This window comes from Camelus bactrianus, chromosome 4 (genome assembly GCF_048773025.1).
Source record: "Camelus bactrianus isolate YW-2024 breed Bactrian camel chromosome 4, ASM4877302v1, whole genome shotgun sequence".
Lineage (NCBI taxonomy): Eukaryota > Metazoa > Chordata > Mammalia > Artiodactyla > Camelidae > Camelus > Camelus bactrianus.
Window position 1 is genome coordinate 60141102 of NC_133542.1, and position 25850 is coordinate 60166951.

Here is a 25850-nt window from a genome sequence, read left to right on the forward strand (position 1 = left end):
GGCAAAAACAAGTGTCGCTGGTCGCTTTGAAGGAGGCTGGGGAACTGGTGCATTGTTCTGAAAACTGGTGATTAGTAAGACAGAATCAAACATTTCTCCTGTCTTTCCCACGTGAACGAGAGACCTTGGTAACCAAATAGGTGATGGGGGAAAGTTTTACTTTATAGAAGATTTCCAGCAAATAAATGGGGAAGGAATGCTAGAGTTAGGATACCATACTTTGTCACTCCCAATGCAAGCCCGGATCAGGGCAATGACAATCAGTGGCCATTAACACCACAAATGGAAGGCCAGCAGGCAGCCCATGCCTTCTGAGGGCACTATCTCTGATGGGGTCTTGTTAAAAAATCCCTACCTGCGTGGAGCTCAAGATCTGGAGGGGAAATAAACAGCCAATTACAACCCCCAAACAGCTCTAGCTCTAACTGGGCAAAACACAGGACAAAGAGAGGACAACGGAACATATGAACAGATACCAGAGGGTGCGCCAGCAACCCCCAGAGTGCGGGAGACTCTACAGGACAGACTGGTTTCCTTAATAAATAAATTACAAGGAAGAAAAAAAAGACAAAAAAAAAAAAAAAAAGACCGGGTTGGGGAGTGGTGGAGAGAGACTTGAAAGGCACACAGACCACATACAATATCTGAGCCGTGTTTTGGATCCTGATTCGAACAAACTGAAATAAACAAGCCATTTATGAGACAAAAGGGGAGATGTGAACAGTGACTGGACGTTGGATAATTTTCAGGATTGGCGTTAAGTTTTAGGCATGCTGATGGTATGGTTACTTTTAAGAGAGATTCCTAATCTTTAGACATACACACTAACCTATTTGGGAATAAAATGATTTAATGCCTGAAGTTTGTTCCAAAATACCCAAGCAGAGTGAGTGGGGAAAGAAGTAAGGCCATAGATGAGAAAGGCCGCCGGGGCTGGGTGATGGGTCCGTGGGTGGAAGTTGGGTGTCAGGTACAGGGGGGTTCATTATACTATTTTCTCTCTCTATGTGTTTTTAATTTTTTGTAGCAGAAGTTAAAAACAAACAAACACGGCCAAGCCTTGTAGCATGAGTGCAATGGCTGCTTTTCTTGAGCAAAGAAAGGGCTTGGGACTCTCTTCATCCGTGGAGGCACAACCCTCCCTTCACCAGCAGGGGGCTCCTGGCCCAGCCCCGAGGCCCCCCACCCCAACCAGCCTCCAGTCCAGACCAACAGGAGCCTTGATGTAGAAATGAACCTGGCTTACCTGGAGCTGATGGACCAGCTTCGTGGCTTGTTCAGGTGTCTGAAATTCTTGGGGTACCCTGGTGATGGGGTGGGTAGGAGGTGGATCCTTCCCAGGGCAGACTTCTCCGCTGCTCAGCAGCACCTCCCGCACAATCTCGGCAGGTGACTTGAAAATCAGCGGCCTGGCAGGACTCTCGGGCAGCCTGCTGTGGCTCCTGGCCTTCGGGGGGCGGTAGCTCTCATCTTTGGGGAACTTCACCCGGGGTCCTACCTTGGAGAAATCAGGGAGTGGGTAGTTCAGCCGCCCCCGGCCATACTTAGGGGCACCAGAAGATGAGTGACCAGCCAGAGTGGCGCCTGGCCTGGGCGGTGGCCTGTCCTGCCGAGCTGGCCCAGGTGAGGGATTCAGGGGGCTGATGGAGCCGGTGAATCGGGAAGGGAGCGGCTTAGGTGATATCCGTGTCCGTTTCCAGGACTGGTCCCCGGGCTGAGGGCAGGAGAGGCTGGTAGCTTCTCTCCTCCATCTGTCTGCAGGACACTGGAGGCTCTGGGCTGGAGGTGCTGAGGACTCCTGGAATTCCGTGGGGGTTACCAGAGCAACGCTTCCTCCAGTTCTGTCGTTTGGGTTTAGGAGGTGGTGGCTGGGGCTCTGTGGTAAAGATTCTGCCAGGGCAGGGGGCTGGGGGACATCGGTCTCTCCTTCCCAGGTAGAATCGAGACTGTCACTGGGGTGGTTGAGGCTCACAGTTCCACTGCTCCAGGACCTCGCAGAGCTGAAGTCAACAGTTGGGTTGACCTCAGAATGTTCTGGAAGTTTGTCTCCACTGGCTTGATTGCCAGAAGCCACCCCGCCTGTGGGCTGACACCACCCCAGAGCCATGGGGCTGGTGTTCCCATTGCCCCCCGAGCTGAGATCGGTCTCATACCCCAGCCTCGGGGAGCTCTCTCCAGCTTCCTGGACCTCAGCACCTCCCAGGGTCTCATCTGGCTCCTCTTCAGTCATGCCAGGTTGAGGGTCCTGCTGGGGGAGCCAGCCGAGAGGCAAGTTGGAACTTTCAGGACTGTCCACATCCTCTGCTTCAGACTCTGGAAAGACAGGTCATTGCTTAGTCTATACCAGGGCTGGACTCAATTTGTCACACTACCTAGGTCATTTCACCCCTCTGGACCTTCATTTCCTCCCTCTGGACCTTCATTTCCTCATATGGTGATGGCAAGAAGCCCGGTGACCACCCCCCCAAATATGGCCAAACACTTATCTAACACCTCCGCTAGTTGTCTCAAAGGTCCTCCAAACTCAAACCTGCTTGTCCCCTTAGTGTTTTGGGAAATGGAAACATCATCCCATCCTGTTGCACAAGCCAGAAACCTGGGAGGCACTTTGCCCACCTCTCCCCCTAACCCCCACAGTCCAATCTGTCACCTGGTCCTGTCACGATTACCTCCTATGGTGCTCTCAAACTCACCTACTGCTCTAAAGTCCAGGACCACCAGTTTTGCCCAAGCTGACATCCTTTCTTGCCTGGACCACTAGAGCAGTCACTTAAAAATCTCAATCCTCATTCTTGTCGTCCACCTGAAAACTCATCAATATTTTCCTGTTGTTCCCAGGAGAGAGCTGAACCTTTAATACGGTCCTAAGGCCCCTGTCTTCACCCCTCATTAGCTTTTCTGATCCATCTTTTTCCATGGTCCCCCTCAGCCTCCCCCTGCTCTAGCCATCCACATCCTCTCCCACCACAGGGCCTCTGGACGTGCAGATCCCTCTGCTAGGCTCCCCTCTCCCTCCCTTTCCCTAGTTAACTCCTAAATGTCCTTCAGGCATTTGCTCAACATTGACCTCATCAAAGGAGTCTTCTCTGATCTCCCTAACTTGGGTCAAATTCTCCCTTCTATAAGCTTTCATATGACTGAATACCTCGACTTTAAACTACTTACTACAGCTGCAGCTTTCCATTTATTTATGTGATTGTTTCATTAATACTTTCTTCCCTTGCTACACTGTAAGCTCTGTGAGAGCAAAGATACTGTCAGTTTATGTTTACTGCTGTATTTACAGAGGAGGTGCTTAATATTTGTTGCCTGAATGGAAAGAAGGAAGGAAGGGAAGGAGGACAATAAGGTATGCAAAGCTCCCAGAAAATGGGTAGTTGTAATGATTATGTAGTAGAAGCTCAACAAACATCCATTCATCCATCCCACTCACCCATCCATCACCCACTCACCAATTGATCCAATTATCCATCTTTTCAATCATCCATCCATCCACCATTCACCCATCCATCCATTCACCTATCCACCACCCACTCACCTAATCATCCACATCATCTATGCATCCATCCATCTGCATATCTATCCACCCACTCATCCATCCATCCATCCATCCATCTATCCATCCATCCATCCAGCATTCATCCATCCATCTATGCATCATCCATGCAGTAAATGTTTATTGAGCACCTACTCTGTCTTATTGAGCACCTACCCTGTATCAGACTCTGGCATAGATCCAGAGTTTCATGAGATACAGTCAGGGCACCACCAGGCACAGACTCTTCTCTGGCCAGATGCACCTTTGTCATAACCCTTACATCACTCTTTGCACCCCCATGCTCTTCCCCTTACCCTCGGCACCTCCACAACTTTCAACTCCTTAAAATCTCCTTCAGTATATCTCTCTTGTTTACAGAAGCATACTTGAAGCCCAGAGAGGTTAAGTAGCTTGCCAAAGATTATGCAGTGGTTCAGAGCAGTCCTGGATTTAGAACCAAGGTCCCAGCCATGCAGGCAAATTAGTCTCTGCTGATGGAGGCTATGCAGTGGGATGAAGAGAGCTGGCTTTGGAACCAGGCAGCCCTGGGTTCAATCCTAGATCTTCTGATCCCTCACTGGGTGTCTTGGGCGAGTACTGGCCTCTCAGGCAATCCTTACTCTACCTGGAGGCTAGTCTGTCCTAAGTGGCAGAAGGTGTTGAGGAAGGAAGGAAGGAGGACGTGGCTCTCGTCCTGCCCAGCCCTATGCCTGGCACACAGTAAGGGCCCAGGATGTGGCAGCAGCTGTTACATCACAGCAGGGGGTTACCATGTGACCTCAGGAAGAGATGCCTCTACCTTTTCATCCCAGTGCATCCCAGTCACCATTCCCTTAGGGAGAGCTCAGAAAACAGCTCCTGAGTGGGTAGCTGTGGGCAAACCCCACTTTAAGCCAACCTGGCCAAGGAACTTTAGGTCACTGCACAATCCACTACCAGCCTGATGGCTTCTCTGCCACCCATGGGGGACTGCCTGATTCACAGAATCGTAACACAGGGACGTTTCACTCATATGCCAACACAACAGGCACTATGTAATCAGATTCAGTGGTATTATCACGACCATTTCAAAGGTGGGGAAACCAATATTTGGAGAGAAGAAGGAACTTGGAATTTAGGAATTAGCTAGGAATTTAGTATCAGTTGGTCTTGATGCAAAGAGAACAGTTATTTTAGAAACCAAGGGATGCCATCATTCTCGTGGCTAACTGGGATTTTTAAAAAATCTAAAAAATGGGCATAACCCCCAGACCAAGCAATTTAAATTACTGAGGTTATTATCAAATCGAGTGTGCAAAGATGTACTAATGACATATCTCTGCATTATTTATAAAAGCAAAAATCTAGAAACTACCTAAATGCCTAGCAGTAAGAGGATATCCACACCATGGAATTCCTACACAAGCATTGGAAACGACCTGTGGAAGAATATTTGATAAGCTGGGATGGTGTTCATGTCTATTAAATTACAAAAAAAGCAAGTTACAATATAGTTTGCAGAATACTCTTCCATGTTCATGGTACATTTATATATATGCACATGAAAAAGAGCTGTATAATAAGTAATACGTATCTGGATGGTAAGTAATTTTTAGTTTTTTCTCTTTTGGCTTGTATTTCCTGATTTTTCTGCAATGAACAATATTGTTTATATAATTTAAATCTTTAAATTTTTTTTAAATTATAGGCTTCATAGATTTTAATTTTAAAAATTTCTGAAACTCCCTCTCACTTGCTGCCTCCTGCCGGAAGGTGGGATGTTTTGGGAACACCACTGTGGGGTTGTGGGGGAGTAGGTCTTACCCTCTTCTGCAGACCCTCCTGATTCGGGATCCCGGCACCCACCAGGCTGTGAGTCCGGGCCCCACTCCAGTGGCTGCAGGCACTGCTGGGCCCGGCGGAAGTCCTCCAGGAGCTCAGGGCTGCTGGCCTTGGGGAAGGGCCCCTTTTCCCCCAAGCTGCGTGTACTCCCATCGGCATCCTTTCCCTCTTCGGCCCAGGCCCAGCGCCGCCGCTGCAGTGGCCCCTTCCCCGGGCCCGGCTCGGCCCAGCAGACCTCCATCCTGGAGCTGGCCATGCGGCCCGGCCTGTGTTTCACCTGGGCCCCTTCATCTTCAGGAGGTGGAGCTGCCCCTACAGGCACCAGAGTCCCGACCGGCTCCGCTCAGCACCAGCCATTCTTCTTGTGGCCTGTCGGGGACACAATCAAGGGACAGCATTAATCCTTGAGCCCCCTCCTTTCTTCGAAGCAGAAAGTACCAGCAGGAACTCTGCAATCAGACAGCCCTAGTTCTGCTCCTGGCTCCACCCCTGTGAAGCTATGCGACCTTGGCCAAGTCACCCTGCCTTGGATTTCTTCATTAGAAAAACTAGGGGGAAACTCAACTCTCCCTCAAGAGTTTTGTGAAATCACCTGAGATAAAGAGTAAGGAGCCCAGAGGCTGGCACACGGCAGGTGTCCCATGTGTGCTGGGGCTCGTTACCGTGAGCCGGGCTCCGCGCACGGGTGCTGGGGCACAGGCCCTGCTCACACGAGAACTGAGGGCCCAGGAGGAAGCAGACAGACAACCAGCAACTGCAGATCAAAGTGGGGGTGATGGGGAAGCACGGGGAGGGCACCCGGGGGTCCAGCGCAGGCCCAGGAGGTCAGGATACGTCCCATTCAGAGGCTGCTTCCTCTGGGAAGCTTCCCTTACACCCCTTCAGTAACAGTTCAGATTGTGCGGGACGGGGGATGGTGAAAAGAGATTCCAGTATCCAAAGTAATTGAAAAGCAGGTACTTGAATAAACACATGTACACACGTTCCTAGCAGCACTATTCACGGTCGCCAAGGGGGACATAACCCAGATGTCCATCAATGGCTGAATGGACAAACAAGTTGTGGTCCATGAATACAACGGAATATCATCCAGACACAAAAAGGAATGGAGCACTGACAACACATGCTGCAAGGACCAGCCTCAGAAACATGACGCTAAGTGAAAGAAGCCAGACTCAGAAGGCCACACACTGTATGACTCTACCTAGATGCAATACCCAAAATAGGTAAATCCATAGCGAGAGAAAGCAGACCAGTGCTTGAGCCGGGGGAGGGGGGAGTGGGGAGTGATTGCTGAATGGGCACAGGTGTCCTTCTGGGATGATGAAAATGTTTTGGAACTAGATAGAGGTGGTGCTTGCATAACTTTATAAACACACTAAATGCCACTGAATTGTTCACTTGGATGACTGAATAAAGAAGATGGGGTATATATGTACAATGGAATACTGCTCAGCCATAAAAAGGAATGAAATAATGTCACTGGCAGCAACATGGATGGACCTAGAGGTTATTATATTAAGCAAGTCAAACAGAGAAAGACAAACATCATATGTATCACCTATATATGGAATTTAAAGAATGACACAAATGAACTTATTTACAAAACAGAAAGAGACTCACACATATAAAAAACAAACTTACGGTTACTGGGTGGGGAGGGGGAAGGAAGGGATAAATTGAGTCTGGGCTTGGCAGATACACTGTGCTATGTACAGAACAGATAAACAACAAGGTCCTACTGTATAGCACACGGAACTATATTCAATGGCTTGCAGTAACCTGTAATGAAAAAGAATATGTATGTGTGTATATATATATATATACACATATATATATAACTGAATCACTATGCTGTACACCAGAAACTAACATGAAACAACATGGTAAATCAACTATACTCCAATTTTAAAAAATAAGGCAAAAAATGGTTGCTTTTAAGTTATGTGAATTTCACCTCAATTTAAAAAAAAGAACATTCCAGGCAAGGGGACTATCAAATACAAAGGCCTGGAGCCAAGAGGGGGGACATGGAAGTGGCTTCAGGATGGCTGTGGCGGTATTGGGGTGGGGGCTGAGGCTCTGACAGCAGAGTGTGGGCATGGAGAGGCGGTGGCCAGATCCAGGGTCGGGGGGCCTCTCAGGTCCTGTTGGGGGGTTTGAAGTACATCTCTGGCACGGGAGAGCAGGTCAAGGTATGGTTAGCAGTTTCTCTCTGGCTGCTTGGGGAGAGTGAATCAGAAGGGAGAGCTTGCTGCAGAGGGAACTAGTTGTGGCAGTGGGAGGATGGCTGGAGAAGGGCTCCTCCCTGCCTGCCTGTTAGCCTCTCCTCCTTTCCCTCTTCTCCTTCCCTTCCATCTCCCCTCCCCCTCCTCTTATTCACCCTCTTGCTATGACCAACACCCCCCAAACACTTCCTCTGAGCCCAGGAAGCACAAAGCTTACAGAGCAGCAGGATGGTCCCACCCAAGATGCTCACACAAGGACCCACACTCCAGGTGAGAACACTGAGGCCCAGAGAGCGGAGGGCCTTGCCTGAAGCCCCAGCTGGGTCAGCACCAGGCTGGGGTGAGAGGTCACCTTACAGCCCAGGTCCCGGCTCTTCTCTCCATGCTGTAGAGACAGTAACTCCAGGCCTCCCGGGACAGATGTGGCTGTGTTTGTCCCTGCAGCCTCGTGAGCAACTGGGTGGTCAGAGCCTCGGTTTGCACAGTTGAGAAAAGTCAGCAGGCTACTATTTCTGGATAGAAAGTTCCCCAGGGATTGGCTGCTGCCTTCTCAAGGGCTGGGGTAGGAACAGGGACTAACATTCCCCTCCTTCTGGCCACAATCCTTGCTCCTTAGGGTCTCCAAGGCCTCAGCCTCTTCCCTCCACTCAGCTTTCCTCCCTCCTCCCAGAACTTCCCCCCACCCCCGATCACCCTGTAAGCCTCCCCACGATCCCCACCACACATGCTGGGCCCTCTCTGTGCCGGCCCAGGCTACCTGCTCTCCATCTGTCCTCTCTGCGAACAGGTAAGTAGGTCATAGGAAAACTATTTTTTCAAATCCAAAAACTAAAGCTCAGCGTGAAATAGTGACTTGGCCAAGATCACCCAGCTGGTTAGTGACGGTAAGATTGGAAACTGTCGATTTTGGCCTAGGGAGTGGTCTCCAGTTTTTTTTTTTAATCACACAACTCATCACTAAAGACATATTTGCTCATATACCTAATATATGTATTTCTTATATACATGCATTCTCACACAAATACATTACATGTTTTTGAGAAATATATATATATATCCAAAATTGAATTTTTAGAAAGATACAATAGAAAATAAGTATTTTAAAAAAGAAGCTCTAATTCTTGCTTCCCACAACTTCTCAGGGGGGGCCTGTAGCCCTCTTGAAAATTCCTGCCAGTTTGAATGCTCCTAAGAATCCTTTAAGAATTCAACACAAAGAGAGCTGGACTCAATGGCCCTGGGGTAGGGCCCAGGAATCTGCATTTCAAACCAGTGCCCTAGGCAAGCAAGCCCCACCCTTTGACCTTGACTGGGCCTTCTGGATCTTGCTACCATGGCAGGTGTGCGAGGCGCGTGTGCGAGGCGCCATAAGCCGTTGCTTTTCTCTTTCTGAAACCTCCGCCAAGGAAGGGGCTGGGGGAGGCGTGTGGTTTTTTGACTTTTTAAAGGGCTTTTTTCTAGCCACGCCACAGAGCAGCCTGCCCAATCACAGAGACCTCAGGGTGCACAAAGAGGAACATCCTGTCTCCTGGGATGACTCAGTTGTTACAGAAATCTCACTGTGACAAGGGGAAGCCACTCATCAGAGGCAACTGTGGTCACTGGCTGGAGTTTTGCACATGCTCCCCAGGGCCTCCAACCTATGAGACTTTCCTGAGCAAAACCTCTGCCTTCCACGCAAGCCACAGAGCCCAGGACCAGCTGTCAGCCAGTCAACAAACACACACGAGTGCCAAGCGCGTGCTGACCTCATGCTGGGATGAGGACACCTGCTCATGGGGCTGCTGTGAAAGAGAAGCAGTCAGGGTGTCCAGAGACCAGCTTCTGGGCCTGGTGCTGCTGCTCCACTGTGAACCGCTGGGTTTAAGTTTTTCCCTCTGTAAGATGGAGAAAACGCCACCCGCCCTTGCTGCCACAGGGGAGAAGCGCCCTGCTAGGGTGGGCTGGGAGGTAAGAGATGAGACTATGTGAACTTTGAGGTTCCTGGTTGATTCTCTCGCTTCTAAGGGCCACAGCCTCAGATCTGTTAACCCCCTCCTCCTCCCTGAGGTCCCACTGCAGAGTAACAAAGCTATATACTGAGCACCTACTGGGTGCAAATTAACTTTAAAAAAAACCCTATACCTCCTACTATGTGCCAAGTGTGACACAGACATGAGGAACAACAGACAGGAGTAAAAGTGTTCCAAAATTTCAAATGAGGGTACAGAGGGTTACTGAAGACAGAAATATTAAGTTGGGCCTGAGAGACAAAGAGGATTTGGGGGAGGAGAATGAGGGAGGGCATTCCAGGCAGAGGGAACAGCATAGGAAAAGGCACAGAGGTCTGAAAGTATGAACAGACCTTGGAGAGAGCTCGGACAGGGGTCCTTGAATGGCGGCCAAAGGCAGGGTGGTTCTAGTCAGCCTTCTTGAGGGCACAGGGCTGCTCCCGAGGGTGAAGGTCCAGCTGTATGAGCTGGAGGCTGAGCCCAGGAGAGCCCCCTGAGCACTGAGTCCCCTCAAGGGCTGGGCTGTCCTTGTGGGGCTCATTTCTCTGGGGCTCAGGGGCCCTGCCAGCCGTGGAGAGATTTGCCCCACAAGGAAGCACCACCCACTCCCCCCTCCTTTTGTATGCCTCTTCCCTCCATCCACACCACCCCTGCCTCTGGCTCTCTCATGGGTCTACGAGACCCTTGTAGTCTGTCTCTCCACTTCCTAAGTGGGTCGGCCACCCTCACAGGGCTTCCCTGCCCCCCTCAGTCCAAAACCGAAGACCCTTCCCTTTAAGGCTCAATCCCTGGGTTCTCCTCTGCCACCTTCAGCCACACAGCCCACTTCTGCCTCCTCGTGCCCTCTGAAGCCTCTCACTATCCAGCCAGGGCTCTCCAAGGTGCCCCCACTGCTCCTCCCCGTACCCTGACATCTCCCAGGTATGGAAACTGAGTCGCAGAGAGGCGGCTTGCTCTCACAAGACCTCACAATCAGGAAGTGTGAAACCCGGGGCCTGTGACTGTGAAACCAAGTCCATCAGACTTGGTGGGGCGGTGAGAGGAAGGGGAAGAAAGACTCGCCCTACCGAGTGGCAGGGCCCCTCCAAAAAGGCTGGGCTTTGCAGCTCAGAGCCCCAGACTCAGCTGCCTTCCCTGATCAGCGAGCGGGCAGGGCACAGACCTGCAGTTCTCAAGGGCTTCCCACCAGCCAGCCGTGTAGAAACCAGTCCCTCGGGGAAGCATCAGCCACTTCCCCCTCCGGATGTTCCCCTTGCCCCCAGCTCTCTCCTGCAGCAGAGGCCAAGGAGAAGGAAAAGGTGGAAAGGTGCCCCTCACTGCTGTGGACTCTTATCCCACCAGCCTGAAGGGCTGGGCCAGGTCTTCTGCACCATCCCTGGCTCCTCTCCTGCTCCTTCTCTTCAGGAAAATGGGCCACTCTTTAGTGGGGATCCCCCTGCTGCCTCCTGGCTGCTCCTCACCTGCACATCATGTCTGGGGCCCCTTAGCAGCCCGTGGGACTAACTCTCCACGTGCAGATGAGGACACCTCAGGCACAGAGTGGGACCAGCGCTTGCCCAAGTTCACAGAGATCAGAATCAGAGCTCAGATTTGGATCCGGCATCCCAAGGCTTGAGGAAATCCCCCTAAAATTCACCCTGGCCCCGGGGCCGGGTTCCCCTAAGCCAGAGAGAAGTAATGCAGCTGCCACAGCTGCAACTTCCTGGCTGGGCTGGTCCAGCCGCCCAGACCGTCCCAGAGAGCCTGTGACTGGCCCGTCCAGCGGGAAGGCGGCTCCCCCCAGCCCGCCCTCCTCCGCTCCCTTACCTCTCTCTGGATCCACCACCATCCCGCTGACCCAGGCTCAGGGGACCTGCCTGTGAAGTCTTTGTTCCAAACCTGGGGAGCCCCTGCCTCCTCGGAGCCCTGGCCCGCCTCCAGGCCGCTCTGCCAGTGCCAGCGCTGCTCACAGACAAGCATCGCTCCGCTCCCCACCTCTCCCCGCCCCTGCTGCGGCTGGGCTGCGGCCGCCTCGCCTCGGCAGGAAGCGCCCAGCCTGATTTCCTACAAGTGTTTGTCAGAAGGAGGGGGTTTGTCTGTGTGCAGAGTGAGAGTGAGCAGAAGGAGCTTAACCCCTTGCTGGCCCTCTGTGGGTCTGCGCCGCTCAGGAAAGGACTTCTGGAAACCTCCAGTGTCAGAGCTTGGAGCCATCTCAGCAACTGTGGACAATAAAGCCCAAAGTAGGTGAGAGGCTTGGCCAAGTTCACACAGCATGCTGAGCCTGGAAGGAAGCCTCCAGCAGCCTCAGGCCTCTGAGAGCTTTCTCCTAGCGCCTTCCCTCCAGGGCATAACCTTGTTCTAGTCTCCCTCTCTCACTAGGGCACAGTGCCCAACTGTACAGTGGGAGCTCAGATTGGATGCTTGCTTGGCACACTGCCGGCTCTGACTCTGCCCTGTCTGCCAATATGCGACCCAACACCTCAGGGAGGCTGCATCGATTCCTGCCATCCCACACACTGTCCTCACCCCAAGCTGGGACTGTAATTACAGTGGGATTTTCCAGGCAGCACAGAGGTGGGGAATTGGCTGATCATGTGAATTTCCCCTGTTATTCCAAGGGCTCATCAGATGGCAAGCTGCCTTTTCCCAAGCCCCTCTCATTCCATTCATTCATCTGACAGAGACTTACTGAGCTCCTATAGTGTGCTGGGTGCTTTTCCAGATGCTGAGAATATGGCAGGACACAAGACAGGCCAAGCTCTGGCTCCAAGACACAGACAACAAATAAACATGGAGAGAGATGTGACCAAGGCGGAGATGAGGTAGGTGGTGATCCATATCCCAGGTTGCTCTCTGTTATCCTGATACCCAGGACTCACCCAGACCTACAGACTTGGTCTTTGGGCATCAGCGATTTAAGCAGGTTACTGGGAGAGAATCTGTAGGTCAGAAAGTGACGGGATGGAGATGAGGGCTTGAGGGTGGCCAGAAAGGTCTCTGTGAGAAGGTGACATTCAAACAAGGGACTAGAAGGAAGAGATGGGATGGGCAGGAGCAAACCACAAGAAGAGCTCGCTGTAGGGTATTCTGGAAGGGCAAGTACAAAGGGCAAGATAAGACCCAGTTGGGCTTTCTCTGAGGCCAGCGAGGCTGTGTGCCCAGAGCAGAGGGAGCCAAGAGAGAGAAGCAGGAGCCAGGACAGAGGGGTGGCCCCACCTAGGATCCAGGGAATCTAATTCAGGAAACCAAAGAAAAAGGAAAAGAATCTGTCCTCTGCATTGTCCAAAAAGCCCCCCAGGTAATTCTGATGAGCAGCCAGGTTTGGGAACCACCCGTGTAGGAGAAAAAAATGCATCTTACAGTCAGTGCAGACCTTGGTTCAAATCCCAGCCCAACCTCTTACTAGCTCTGTGACCTGTGAAGCTTCACGTCTCCAAGCCTCAGTTTCTTCATTTATAAAACAGGGTTAAGAAGAATAACCACCCCACAGGGCTGCTGCCAAGATCCCCTTGCAAAGTGCAGAGCCAGGGGCCTGGAGCATGAAAGAATGAATGAATGAATCCTCCCAAGGTCAGTTTGTGAGTATCTGGCAGAGCTAGAACCAAATGCCCTCATCCCAGTAATCACCCCACCCTCTTCCCGCCTTTTACCCACATCTGGCTGGCGGGGCTCTACCCACAGCCCCAGCCAAACGTGGAGCAGAGCCAAACCCTAATGAGGCCCCTCCCTGCCAGCTCTGGTGACCATGTGGTCCATTGTGTGAGGGGCGGGCTGCCCTGACACCCCGTCACTCACTCACCCTCCCTCCCTGGTCATTAACCCAGGCAGCACTGCCATCAACGCCAGGTGGCTGCTACAGCCAGGCACGCCCCATGACCCCTGGATAACCCAGACCCCGAGGGAAACAGCCTCCTATGCACCCTATTCCATTTCATTGACACCCCAGTCTTACTAACCCTCCTCCCTGCCTTTGCTTGTGTGGTGCCCGCTCCCAGCAGGACCAAATCCCACGTCTATCCAAAACCAAGCTCATTATATTGCCACTCTCAAAGCCACCTTCCTCAGCTTGGCCCACCTCTCACCCATGTGCACAAGCCAGAACCGACCATCATCCTCTCCCTGACACCCCATAATCAATCCATCATTAATGTCAATTGATTTTATTTCCTAAATCTCATTAGAATCTGTCTCTGCTTCCCCACATGGCCTCCCATAACAGCCTCTCCTGGAAAGCTCTTGGGTCCCTCCAATCCATTCCTCACACTGCTCCAAGGGTTCTTTCCAAAACAGAAGTATCCAAACACGGCCCTTCTGTGCTTAAAACACTCTGTTAGCTAGCTGCCCGATGCTCTGGGAAAGATGAAACTCCATAGCCTGGCTGCCACTCCAGCCTTTCCCCTCTCAGCAAGCTCAGGCAACACAGGGCTCTTTGCTGTCCTGGGACAAATGTGCGGTGCTCCCCCTCGTCACCCAACCCCCACTCCTTCTCCCTGGTGACTTCCAGACAGCCTGCAAATCCCAGCTCCTCGTGCCTTCGTGGGGGCCTCACCATTTGGAATTGGATGTTAGATCTGTCTGCCTGACAATTGGGAGCTCAGTGAAGTGCTCATGTTATGTCCCAGTGGCCAACACAGGCCCTGACACAGAGAATAAGCACAGGCAACCCATGCTGGACCATCTGCTGAATCTAGCCAGTCACCCCAGCCTGGCTTGCGGCCCTTACAACAACCCAGCAAGACTGGCCTAACATCCCCATTTTACAGATGGGTAAACAGAGGTCCCAAGAGCCCCAGCAACTTGCCCACAGTCACAAAGCTGCTAAGCGCAGCTAGAGATTCAGACACATGAAGACCCAGCTCTTAGCCACCATGCCTGGTGCTCACGCCGTGTACCCTGCAGAGATCATTAATAACCCGGGCATGATAAAACCAAGAGTGGAGCTTACTACCAGCTAACTACAATCCACTAAGCCAAGGTTCTAACTCTATAATGAGGCTCTGGTTCCTCACAGGGCCTTCTGGTTTTCTAAGGTGCTTTCTCATCCTTCATAGCACCAGATGCTTAAGAATAGCCTTGGGAAGTGGGCGGGACAGGGGTAGGATTCCATTGCACAGGCCAGGACACTGAGGCCCAGAGATGGGGAAGAGATTAGTTCCTGGACACCCAACAGAAACAAAAGAGCAAACAAAAACCTTTGACCACTATGGCCAGGGCTTGCTTCCATCAGAAGCTTGCCCACATGGGGCTGCGTCTGCACAAGCCTGCCAGTCCTTACCACGGGAGCCTGGGTCATGACACGCTAACATTTCTCACCCACTCTCCCACTGCCCGCCCTCCCCTCTCCCTCCCTCCATAGTCATTTTGGAGCCCCACCTAAGTGCCTGGCACATTAACCAGACTGCAAGATGAGTCTGTCTTCAAGTCTTCCGGTGCCACCCAGTACATGGCCCTGGACCAGGATGGGCATCGCTCGCTGATGTGATGAGCCCTGGAGAGTTACTACTTTAGATGATGTCTTGAGGCCCAGGGGGCACCGTGGGGCCACCAAGCTTCTTGGACATCCTGGGGGAAACCAGGGGCTGGTGCCTTGAGGATTCATGGGGGCTGAAGGCTCTTATTTCATCCTCGGCCCCTCCCTGAGTGCCCCACATCTCCTTTCCCTGGGGAAGAAAAATCCACCCTGAGGTCACACACTCCTTTCCGCTCAGGGGCTGACTTTACCCCGTTGTTAAAATCCGCAGGGGTGTGGGGGTGAGGAGGCAGGAGGGGACCCAGAAGAACCGATGGAAGCCTGGCTTGGGAAGTGGAGACCCAAGTTCCAGCCTGAGTGACATCAATCAGGCAAGTGCTTTCCCCTCTCTTAGCTTCGGAGCCTCAGGGCTTAATGAGATTATCTCTGAGGTTATCAGAAATGACCTTCTAGTACTAAATCTCCTGGGTTCTTTGATTCCACTTGCCCACACAGGCAGCAACACCGTGCCGATGGGAGGCTGCAGGGAGCAGGCATTTAGGGCACAAGGGCTTTGTTAATAGAAAGACCTCAGGTTCTCTCTTGAAAGCTGTGTGGCCTTGGGCAAGTCTCTTAACTTCTCTGAACCCCAGATTTCTTATCGGTAAAATAGGGGTAATACTGACTTTACAGGATCCTTGGTTACTGAGACTATATACCTCAAGTCCTGGCCAGTGCCCAGCTGGCACAGAGTTCATGAGCACATGACTTTGGCCATATCCATGAAATGTTCATATGGCCTGCTCCTTGCAAAACTGAGTGTAATTTTCCTGGCTCTGGAACTTCCCTAATATCAGCCACAGCTCAAGCTTTGAGTCCTTTACACAAGTGGAGAGAAAGGCTGCTCTCTCCCTGTGACCCTTTTCCCTGAGGTCCCCAGATCAACGCTGGGGGTCACTGACCCAGCTAGAAACTGTGTCCCTACCCTGACTCATTAAGGAGGGGAGGAAACAGGCCTTCCTTAGCCAACTGAAACATGGGTTATGAGGAGGGTGTGGCCATAGTGAGGAACACACACACCCACACCCTCAAATTTATGTTCCTTGGAAAGAATCAAACAACAGCAACAAAATGTGCATATGCTGGGGATGCATGGCTAACAGCAAAACTTTATTGCACACATATTCTGTAAAGGCCTTTCCATGGATTAGGATCTCATTATTTAATCTTCATGCCAATCTAAGGAGGTGGGGATTATTATGCCCATTTCACAGGAGAGCATGCTGCGTTTGAATCAAGCCGTCTGAATCCAGACACTACAATCTTAGTCACTTTGCGACTGAACCTTAACAGTAGGTGAAAAGGTTGGAAACAACCTCAGTGTCCAACAACAGGGGATCATTAACATAAATTATGATACTTCCACTCAAAGGAATATAATGCAGCTATTAACAGTTGAATTGTAGAAGAATATGAAGTGATGGGAAAGAACTGTGATATGTTACATGAACAAGTCAGTTATAAACTAATATATATCTAGTTTGAGTCCATTACAGAAAAATACAGTAAAATACAGAGGAAGGGAAGGGAAGGAGGGAGGGAGGAAGGGAGGGAAAAAGAGAGGTACTCCAAAATGTTCACAATTATTCCTATTAGGTTAACAAACTAAGGCAAGTTTACTCTTTTTCCTTATGTGTACTTTCTAAAAATAACAGTTGCTTTAAAAATAAGAGTAAAATGGGGTGGGGGGTATAGCTCAAGTGGTAGAGCGCATGCTTAGTATGCACTGGGTCCAGGGTTCAATCCCCAGTGCCTCCTCTAAAAAAATAAATAAATAAACCTAATTACCTCCCACCCACTCCCCCAAAATAAGAGTAAAACAAACATTAAAAAACAAAGCCAAACAAACAAAAGCCACCACCGTACACTGTATAGGGCTCCATTCTGGTGAGAGCGCGGACACGGCCCTCCTCAGTTTCTCCAACTATGAAAGCTGGGAAGAGTGGTTGGGCCCTTTGAGGGTCTTTGCAGCTCTGACATTCTGTGACATTCAGGACCCCCATCCCACACTTTCTCTCTTCCTCTTTTTAGACTCTGACACCATGTGCTTTTTCACAAGGAACATACAGCCATTACACAATATGTAGGATTATGTGCAGATCACAAAAAGGAAAGCAAGCAATCCCAGCCTTAGCCACTCACAACGTCTTGGGACACAGCATGTGTTGTCTGATTGGAGCCTCATAATCAGGCATTTAACAGATAAGGGAAGGCCCAGAGAGGTTACACAACTTGCCCAAAGTCACCCAGCACATCAGGGGCAGAGTTGGATATGCACCCACAAGTAAAACATTACCCTCTAAATGAATCCTTGACTTTGGGGGAGCTGAATGCCCCGCTGGACCTCGAGGTCCCTCCCAGTCCTTGATCCTTGGCTGCAGTCTCAAGACTCCAAGAAGATTCATAGCTGGGCATCCAAATCTGGCTTTGATCACTGGTCCCTCCCCTATAGATTAGGCCCAGCTCGGGGTGCAGGGTAATGGGAATGCTAGCAAGGATCTTGGGGGCTGGCACAAGACTACCCCTCGGAGAGGGGATCTCTCTCTGCAGCTGAGCTGGAGTTCAGCTGACACTTGGGAAGGATGATCAGAGCCAAGATGGGATGGAAGGCTGGAATGGAGGAGGGACTGAGAAATTTAAAATGTGAAGGTTTGGGGGCAGAGATGCCTGGGTCTAAATCTGGTAGTTCTGAACTTAGATATGTTTCCAAACCTCCCTGATATCCTCATCTACAGACTGAGGGTAACCCAGTCCTCAGGGACATGGCTGTAAGGTAATAAGACAATTTGCTGGGCTTAGCTCACAGGAGGTGCTCAGAAAACCAGGGGTGCTGTTAGCTTCCTCCTGGTCCCCTGGTCAACTAGTGCCTCTTCCCAGAGCCCCCACCCCAACTCACTCTCCAATCTCTTCAGCACATGCTGCTGGATAAATCTTCTTAGAGCATCATTCTGGCCAAGCCTTTCCCTGCTTAAAGACCATCAATGGCTGCTGTCCCTTTCAGGTTAAAAGCCAGACATTTTGGCCTGGAATTCAGGCTCAGAATGACCTGTTCCCAAGTCAGAGGGCAGCTACATTGCATCACTCACATCACAGACTAGGAGCCTCATCTTATAAAAGCTTCCTTCCAAAATCCCACACTTTACGGGAGCTGTAGTGGGGCATAAGTCTTCTGGCCTGGCTTTCCTGGGGTTTCCTACATCACCAGGAACCCTCCAACTTCTGACTACCATGGAAAGCAAGGCTTGTCTTCTAGCATCGAACAGCCTTCACATGCAGCTCTCATGAAAGGAAGAAAGAAAGAAAGAAAGAAAGGAAGAAAGGAAGAAAGAAAGAAAGGAAGGAAGGAAGGAAGGAAGGAAGGAAGGAAGGAAGGAAGGAAGAAAGAAAGAAAGAAAGAAAGAAAGAAAGAAAGAAAGAAAGAAAGAAAGAAAGGAAGGAAGAAAGAAAGAAAGAGAAAAAGCCCAGAATTGCGGCATTTATTAATTTCCATAGTATAAATACCCTTACTATGGTCAATTTCAGTCTACCAACATGGTATCACTGAACACAGCACTGGGAAGAGATCCACACAATCAGCTCTCAGATGACACACCCCTGCAACATCCCAAAGTAAGGACTGACTAACCCCAACGAAGAGCTGTGTGACCTCAGGTTAGCAACTTAACCTCTCTGAATCTCAGGCTTCTCATTTGTAAAATGAAAACAACAATAGCACCCATCTTATGGTGACAATGTGAACGCTAAGTGATTTAGGCAATCAACAACAATATACTGAGTCCTACTACATGTAGGGCTCTGTCCTGGGCACAGGGAGGGTGACTGGTGACAAGATGGACAAGAGCTCCTGCCCTCCCAGACCTCACTCACTGCAGGAAAACCCTTGGCACAGTGTCTGGAATATAGCATTCCATAACATTAGCTATTTTTATCAATAGTATTATTATTGTTATTCTTTCTTTTCTCTGGACCTCAGTTTCCTTCTCTCCAAACTTAGAATGTGGATTGAACAGAACTTTCTATGATGCCATCTCCCTTGAGCCTTAAAAATGGCATTACCATTCCCATTTTACAGAGGGGAAAAGTGAGTGCTCAGAACTGAAGCCAAACTGAGGATTCAATCCAAGTTCTTTTAATTCCCAGTCTCCAGATCTGCCCCACCTCCCAGGACTGAGGAAACATCAAAAGGACCTGGAATTCAGCTAGTGATAGAGCCAGATGCTTAAAAAAAAATACTCTTTCTTATCTACCTCGTAGGGGTAAATTGAAATGCCCTCAGTGTGCACTAGTTTCCAAAATACCCTCTCAGCATGACAGCCGCAATGCCGGGGCCATTCCCAGTCTCTCTGGAAACCCTGGCACCTCTAGTGGACTCTCCAGGCTGATGGGAGCTGATGAAACCCCCTTGCAAGAAACAGCCCAAACCACGTTTCAAATGCAAACTGCTGGACTTTGGGAGACAAAGGCCTCACATGGGCATCTTCTCCCTCTTTCCGGTGAACTGAGACCACCCCTGGGAATAAATCCAAATAGTCTCCCAAAGACCCCGGGGTCCAACCTCTATTGGTGAGTAACAGAGTTAGGCACCCTCAAACGGATAGGCAGAAATCCTGTTTCTTGACAAAACAAAGCCAATAGCCAAAAAATTAAACCCACCAACTCCAAAGGAGGTGCATGGAAATGTCTATTGGGAAGTCCCTGTATGGATCTAACTTCAGTCCTTCGTGCTTTAGTTTCACTCATTTCTTCTCTTTCTGTTCTAGAGGACAGGAACAATGTCTCTTTTCACTGCAGCTTGTCTCAGCCTCTCTTCTCAGCTCCAAATAGCTCGGGTTTGTTATCAGCACCTTTCCTTTCCAACTTTTTTACTTAGAAGCAGAAGCTTTTGAAACGTAGGTAATAATCCACTCCAACTTGTCATTTCTTTTAACAAAAGCCAGGGAAAAGGAGTAGGGAAAATCCTCGTCCAAGGTCGCGCAGCCAGAAGGCTCTGGCTCTACCTGTGCCAGAGCCACCACACTAGGGAGAGGCCAGCCCTGTGCCCGCCACATTGTGCCCTCTTGGGCAAATCTCAGCCCCTCTTTGGGCCTCAGTCTCCCCATCTGTGTACCAAGAGAGGTTGGCCTTATTCCTGCAGTCCGTTCCAGTTCCTACCACTGTCGGAGCTGCCCACCCTCATGCTGGCCCTTGCTCTACCTCCCTACCCCTGCCGAAAAGAGGAAAAGAAACCTGCGTTAGGCGTCCGGGGAGGGCGCGTGGCTCCGAGTTGTCAGGCTGCGCAGGTTGTTGCCGGGTGAGCGAGTATCACACAAATCCCTGGACAGAGAAGTCCCACCTCCCCAGTAACCACAGTTACCCGGGCCACACCTCCAACCCAAACACTGCCAGAGGCCCCGCCAAGGACCACCCCCGATTCCCTCGGGACCCCTCCCCTCCCTGTGACCAGCCCCAGCTGGAGACAGAGAGAAAGCCAACGCCCCCATTGCACGGAGATGGAGACTGAGGCCAGAGAGTGGGGACTGCGCAATCCCGAAACCGGCGGGGTTTGGACTCAGATCCTGATAGCCCCTCCAGGGCTCCCTCCCATTCCTGGAGCTGCTATCAGTCTCCTTCCCGTGCGCAGGGGTTTCCACGTGGGAGAGGCCGAAAGCAGCGCGGTAACTGTGGATCTGAGCCCATCCACTCTGTCCTCTCTCCCTCCCCATTCCCCCGACTGAGAAACTGAGACCCGGCGAGGGGCCAGGACCCGCCCTAGACCCACCGCGAGCCCCTCCCTGCCTCTCACCTGCTGGCCGCGGCGGGGCGCGGGTGGTTTCCTGGAGTTGAGCGGCAAACAAAGGCCTCCAATCCCGGCGCGGGGCGGGGCGGCGACATTTTGCATAATCTCGGAGGCCGGCCTGTGACGGCCGGGGCGCGGCCCCGGGAGGCGGGGCCTCTGGAAGCCCCACCAATCGCAGAGAGGCGGCAGTTTACGGCCCGCCCCTAGGGGTTCCGACGCTGCTCCAGGACAGAAAAATCTCAAATCTGGGAGACTGCGTGTCTTTCTGGAATCCGCCCAACTGCAGCCCGAGAGACTGAGGCCTGGAGTTAAGACATTTGTGCCGGGTCGCACAGAGCCACACTGAGGAAGAAATCACAAATCCTGATAGCTGAAACGACTGCTTCGTAACAGTAAACTTTTCTTGAGCACTTATTATGTGTCAGACACTGTTGTATACTTTTTACTCTACTCGATCCTCTCTGTCAGGTAAGTAGGTAATATCATTACCCTCTAAGTGTATTCTACTCTGAACCATCATTAGACAAGCGCGGAAAAGCAGGCCTGGAGAGAGATGAGAACTTCCTCAAGGTCCTGCAGTGAGAACAGGACAGAAAAAATCCATTGTTCACTGAAACACCGTGAGGGATGGCAATGTAAGGTGTCAAACTGGCCTAGGCTCTCGCCCCAGTTCCGCCACTGGCTGCCAATGAACCTCCGGTAAATGAGATTCTTAATTCTCGCCTCACAGGGTTGCTGACGGGGCTAAATAAATACATAAACATTGTACAAGGCCTATAAAGAATAAATTAATGACACTAACTTAAAGGACTCCTCCACCAATCCTGTTTCACAGACGGGTGTAATAGGCCCAGAGACAGGAAGTGACTTGCCCAAGGTCTGGCATCCAGCTGTGTAGTCGTGTTGCAGCCCAATTCTCTTTCCTCTTGGCAGAAAGCTCTTCCCAGTTCCCCAGGTTGCCAGTGACTCCTTACACTCATGACTAATTGTAATCACAGTAGCAGCTTCTAGTCACTAAAATCTTCCTCTGTGCCAGGGGCAAACATTTTTGCTACTCCTTACAATGACTCACAAGTTAGGTTAGTATTATACTCCCCATTTAAAGATGAGAAAATTGACCCTCAGAGAGGTTAAGTGACTTACCCAAGATTACACAGCCAGGAAGTGGTGAAGGTAGAATTTGATTCAAAGTGTCAAACTCTGTGGTGTGGGAATCTGAGCTATGCCTTGTTCTCTGTCCTTGTGATTCTCACAGTGGGCTACTCCACCACCCCTCACCCTGCTTTCTCCAAAGCAGAGAAGATGCCAGGTGATTTAAAGGTCAGCTTCGCACTTGCTTGGGCAGGCCCTGGCTCAAACCAAAAACTTGCCCTCTTCTTGTCTTCTCCTTCATCTAACAGCAGGCCCTGAAACTGTACCTTCCCCCTCCAGCTCTGGCATTATGAGTAAAGATGTTAGGGCCACAGGTATATGTGGCCAGGTGGACTTCTGGCCCCTCCCTCTCCCAATATCCAAGCTGCCTTAGCTCATGGTATTGGGTCCCTTCAAAAGACATCAGGACACTTGCTTATCTTGGAGCTTCATGTTGTGTACCTCACGCAGCCGAGGACCCAAATTTGTCCTCTACCACTCACTAGCTATGCAATTTTGGGCAAGCAGCTTGGCCTTTCTAAGACCGTCTGCAAAGGAATGTTTTTAGGTTTAAAATTCCACTGGCGAGGGGGACCCTCACACCCAATGGTCTGCAACCCCAGAGTCAGGCCTAGGAATTTCAGAAGCAGCAGTTCCATAAACTCATTCTCGTCCTTTTTTTATTTTCAGAGTACAAACTTGGAACTGTGGGTAGCGGCTGCTGGGAGCTCCCAGACCCCTGGGGTTGGACTGGGTGGGGAGATGGCTGGTTCAGGACATGGGAGGTCATGACCTGCCCTGGAGTTCATAGAGCAGGTCAATAACTGGCCTGAAATTCACACAGCGAGTCAGTAATAGACAAAACCCTCTCAATTCACAACAGATGCACAGGGACTTGGACCTGGAAGAGATGTGGTGTTTATAAGGCCAGAGGGCTCCTTCGTTCACCATCATCTTGACAACAATCATCTCCCTGGGGCTTACTCTGAGTCTGGTACTCTGAGCCCACACACAGCATCCCAGCCTCCATCAGAGGCAAGTAGCAGTATCCCCATTGTATTTATTTCCTGTGGCTGCTGTAACAAATTACCACCAGTTCATGGTTTAAAACAACACTAATTTGTTCTTAAAAAGAGAGGTCAGAAATCCAAAGTCAGTCTCACCTGGCTAACGTCAAGGTGTCAGTGAGGTCAGTTCCTTCTGCAAGCTCTCAGGGAGAATCCATTTCCTTGCCCTTTTCAGCTTCTACATGGCTGCCTATATTCCTGGATTTATGTTCTCTTCCTCCATCTTCGAAGTGCATCACTCCAACCTCTGTTTCCATCATCACAACACACCTTTTCCTCTCTTGTTTCAAATCTCCCTCTCACAAGGACCCTTGTGATTACATTGAGCCTAACCAGATAATCCAGGATAACCTTCCCATCTAAATGCCTTTATCACATCTCCCTTCACCACATAAGGTAACATTCACACATAACAGGATCGAGATACCTTTGGGGACTATTATTCAGTTTACCACATCCATTTTCTAGATAGAGAACTTGGGCTCAGAAAGGTGAAATCACTTGCCTGTGATCACACAGGATTTGGAGGGTAATGCCAGGAGATATGGGGCCTGACAAAGCCCTCTTGCAACAAGGTAAGGGTTATTCCCTCCAGGGGTACAAGGCCTGGGGAAGGGCATACAGAGTCCCCTGGGAGGGTCAGGGGACTTTGGAGATACTAGTTGCTTCAGAGGTCAAGTGGCATCCAGGGCTCTGGCCTCAGGTGGTCTCCTTAAGCTGGGGAAAGGACAGGAGTAGCTAAGAGCAAGATCTGGTGCAAATCTGTGGAATCAACTGCGCCCCACCCACTTCTGGAAGAACCCTGAGCACAGGGCTGGACAAAGCAGGACTTCTCAAACTCTTTTTGCCCCAGAGAAAGCCTGGGGATAAAGGAGCTGGGCACTAGGGCTGATAGTGGGGCCGTATAGCAGACCATTTTTTGCCCCCTTCCCCTTCCTGTCCCCTCCATGTGTTTTTACTTCTAATACCCACTGCCCTGGGCTCCTGGACCAGCTTGGCCTGCACAGGTGGAGGGTGGGAAGTGACTGGGAATTCACTGCCTCTGCCCTCCCCTCCAGACCTTGTCCAAAGACTGACAACATGAAAGCCTTGTCCTTTTGCCCTGAGTGGGGACAACTCTACCCCAAACTTACACTCCAGTGTCTCTCATGGGATCAGGCTGCAGCTGCCCCGCAGGACTTTGCCTGAAATCACATCCTGCTTGGCCTCCTTACCTCCCCTCCTGACTCCTCCACTGCTTCACTGGCCTCTCCCCCACACTTCCTTAATGAATCACCTGCACACACATCCTCATCTCAGAGTCAGCTTCTGGGACCAGCCCCAAGACAAGCCACCTTTCTGTGTTTTCATTTGTGCACATTGTTCTTTCTGCCCCATAACATATGTGTGCATTTTTTAATTATTCTGTAAGTTTTAGGCGTATAGCATTATAGTTTAACATTTAAAGTTACCTGTGCATTTTGATCTAAAAACATTATATGTAAATAGCCTTCAAGTAAGGTGCTCCAAGATGTGGGTGCGGCTCAAGTGCCCCTGCACAGCCGCTGTGTGACCCAGACTGAGCCGTAAGGGGCAGAGAAAGTGCAATGTTTGGGGGCCTCCATCTGTCCTACCCACCCATCTCTCCACGGCAAGCAAGCAAAACCCCAGCCGCGCAGGCCACATAGCATGCTGGATCCTAACCTTGTTCAGATCTCTTTATTGAAAAATTAAAGTCATAAGCTCTGTATATAAATACACTGAAGTCGCTGGTCACCTGCAAGGCAGCCTCTGGGATAGGCTAGGGGTACGGTAGAAAGCTGGCTGGGGTCTTGGGGTCCCCAGGTGTGGGGGGAGGGAAATAAATAATAAATACCTTGGGGGATGAGGAGTTAGGAGGAACAGGGGTGTGAACGAGGGGTGCCTGATGCTTATCTGTGGCACTGAAGGTCCTGCAAGAGCCTCCCTGGCTGGGGCCACGCCTATGGATTCTCATGTGACTTCACTCCAGACAAAGGCTCGGGCATCCGGGGATGGGCCAGCTCCTCGCTGGCTGGAGGGCAACAGTGCCTTCCATCCAACCCAGAGCCCTGGGAGGCCTCAGGTGGACGTGTCAAGACACAGGCATGCCCTTCCTTTCTTCCCTTCCCTAAACCCAGGCTTGTATTGAGTGCCTACTATGTCCTGGGTACAGCACCAGATCCCGACCTAACCTTCTGTTTGCCTGGCCTGGCTCTCTTCCCCTGGGTCTGGTCCAGTGGGCCATGAGGAGTAAGGGGATGTCTTCCTGCTATCCTGGCCATGCAGCACCCGCCCCTCAAGAAGCTCAACAGTGCCAGGAGGGAGGAGGGACCAGGGCCAGGGGCTGGGCAGCGGTGGGAGGCCCTCGGGCCTCGGACCCTAGAGCATCACATTGAACTCGGTGACCAGAAAGTCGATGTAGTCACGTTCCTTGGTCTTGAAGGCCTCTGCGATGATGCGTGCGGCCTCCCGATGCTCCTTGCCCCGAAGCGTCACCCCGTTCACTTCCAGGATCACGTGGCCCACCTTGAGCTGCCCACAGTTGTGGGCTGAGCCGCCTCGCTGCAGGGGCGAGACACAGGCCATGGGCACATGGGGTGCCTGAGGGCTGGGCCAGCCTGGCCCTGACCATTCATCAAGTCAGGCCCGCCACTGCCAACCAGATAGTTACACTCTGGGTGTCCACAGCCCTGATGAGGAAAACTGAGAGAACAGTGAGAACAAAGGTGGTATAAGCCTGGGTCTGCCTTTGAGTGCTGGGTCACCTCTGGGTGTGGCAACCCCCTGGGCTGAGAGAGGGTCCTTCAGGG

The 25850-nt window shown here is 51.1% G+C and overlaps 2 protein-coding genes across 11 annotated transcripts in view; both read right to left on the minus strand.

The window, feature by feature from the left end:
* The window catches only part of AKNA (AT-hook transcription factor), a 53140-nt gene extending 31969 nt beyond the window's left edge, over positions 1–21171 (minus strand). For 2 of the 4 annotated variants that reach the window (XM_010957204.3, XM_010957203.3), the window contains exons 1-3: positions 11385–11523; positions 5342–5728; positions 1247–2313 (exon numbers count right to left, since the gene is read on the minus strand). In XM_010957204.3, coding sequence (XP_010955506.2) covers positions 1247–2313; positions 5342–5615 — 1341 coding nt within the window. In that variant the 5' untranslated portion in view covers positions 5616–5728; positions 11385–11523. Of the gene's footprint in view, positions 1–1246; positions 2314–5341; positions 5729–11384; positions 11524–20292; positions 20777–20848 lie in introns of those variants that run through there. The other 2 variants (XM_045518240.2, XM_045518241.2) reach the window with 2 other exon arrangements.
* A 3551-nt stretch (positions 21172–24722) lies between these two features.
* Positions 24723–25850, minus strand: part of WHRN (whirlin) — an 80085-nt gene continuing 78957 nt past the window's right edge. For 6 of the 7 annotated variants that reach the window (XM_074362077.1, XM_074362079.1, XM_074362075.1 and 3 more), the window contains one exon: positions 24723–25602. In XM_074362077.1, the coding sequence (XP_074218178.1) occupies positions 25420–25602 (183 nt within the window). In that variant the 3' untranslated portion in view covers positions 24723–25419. The other variant, XM_074362078.1, reaches the window with a different exon arrangement.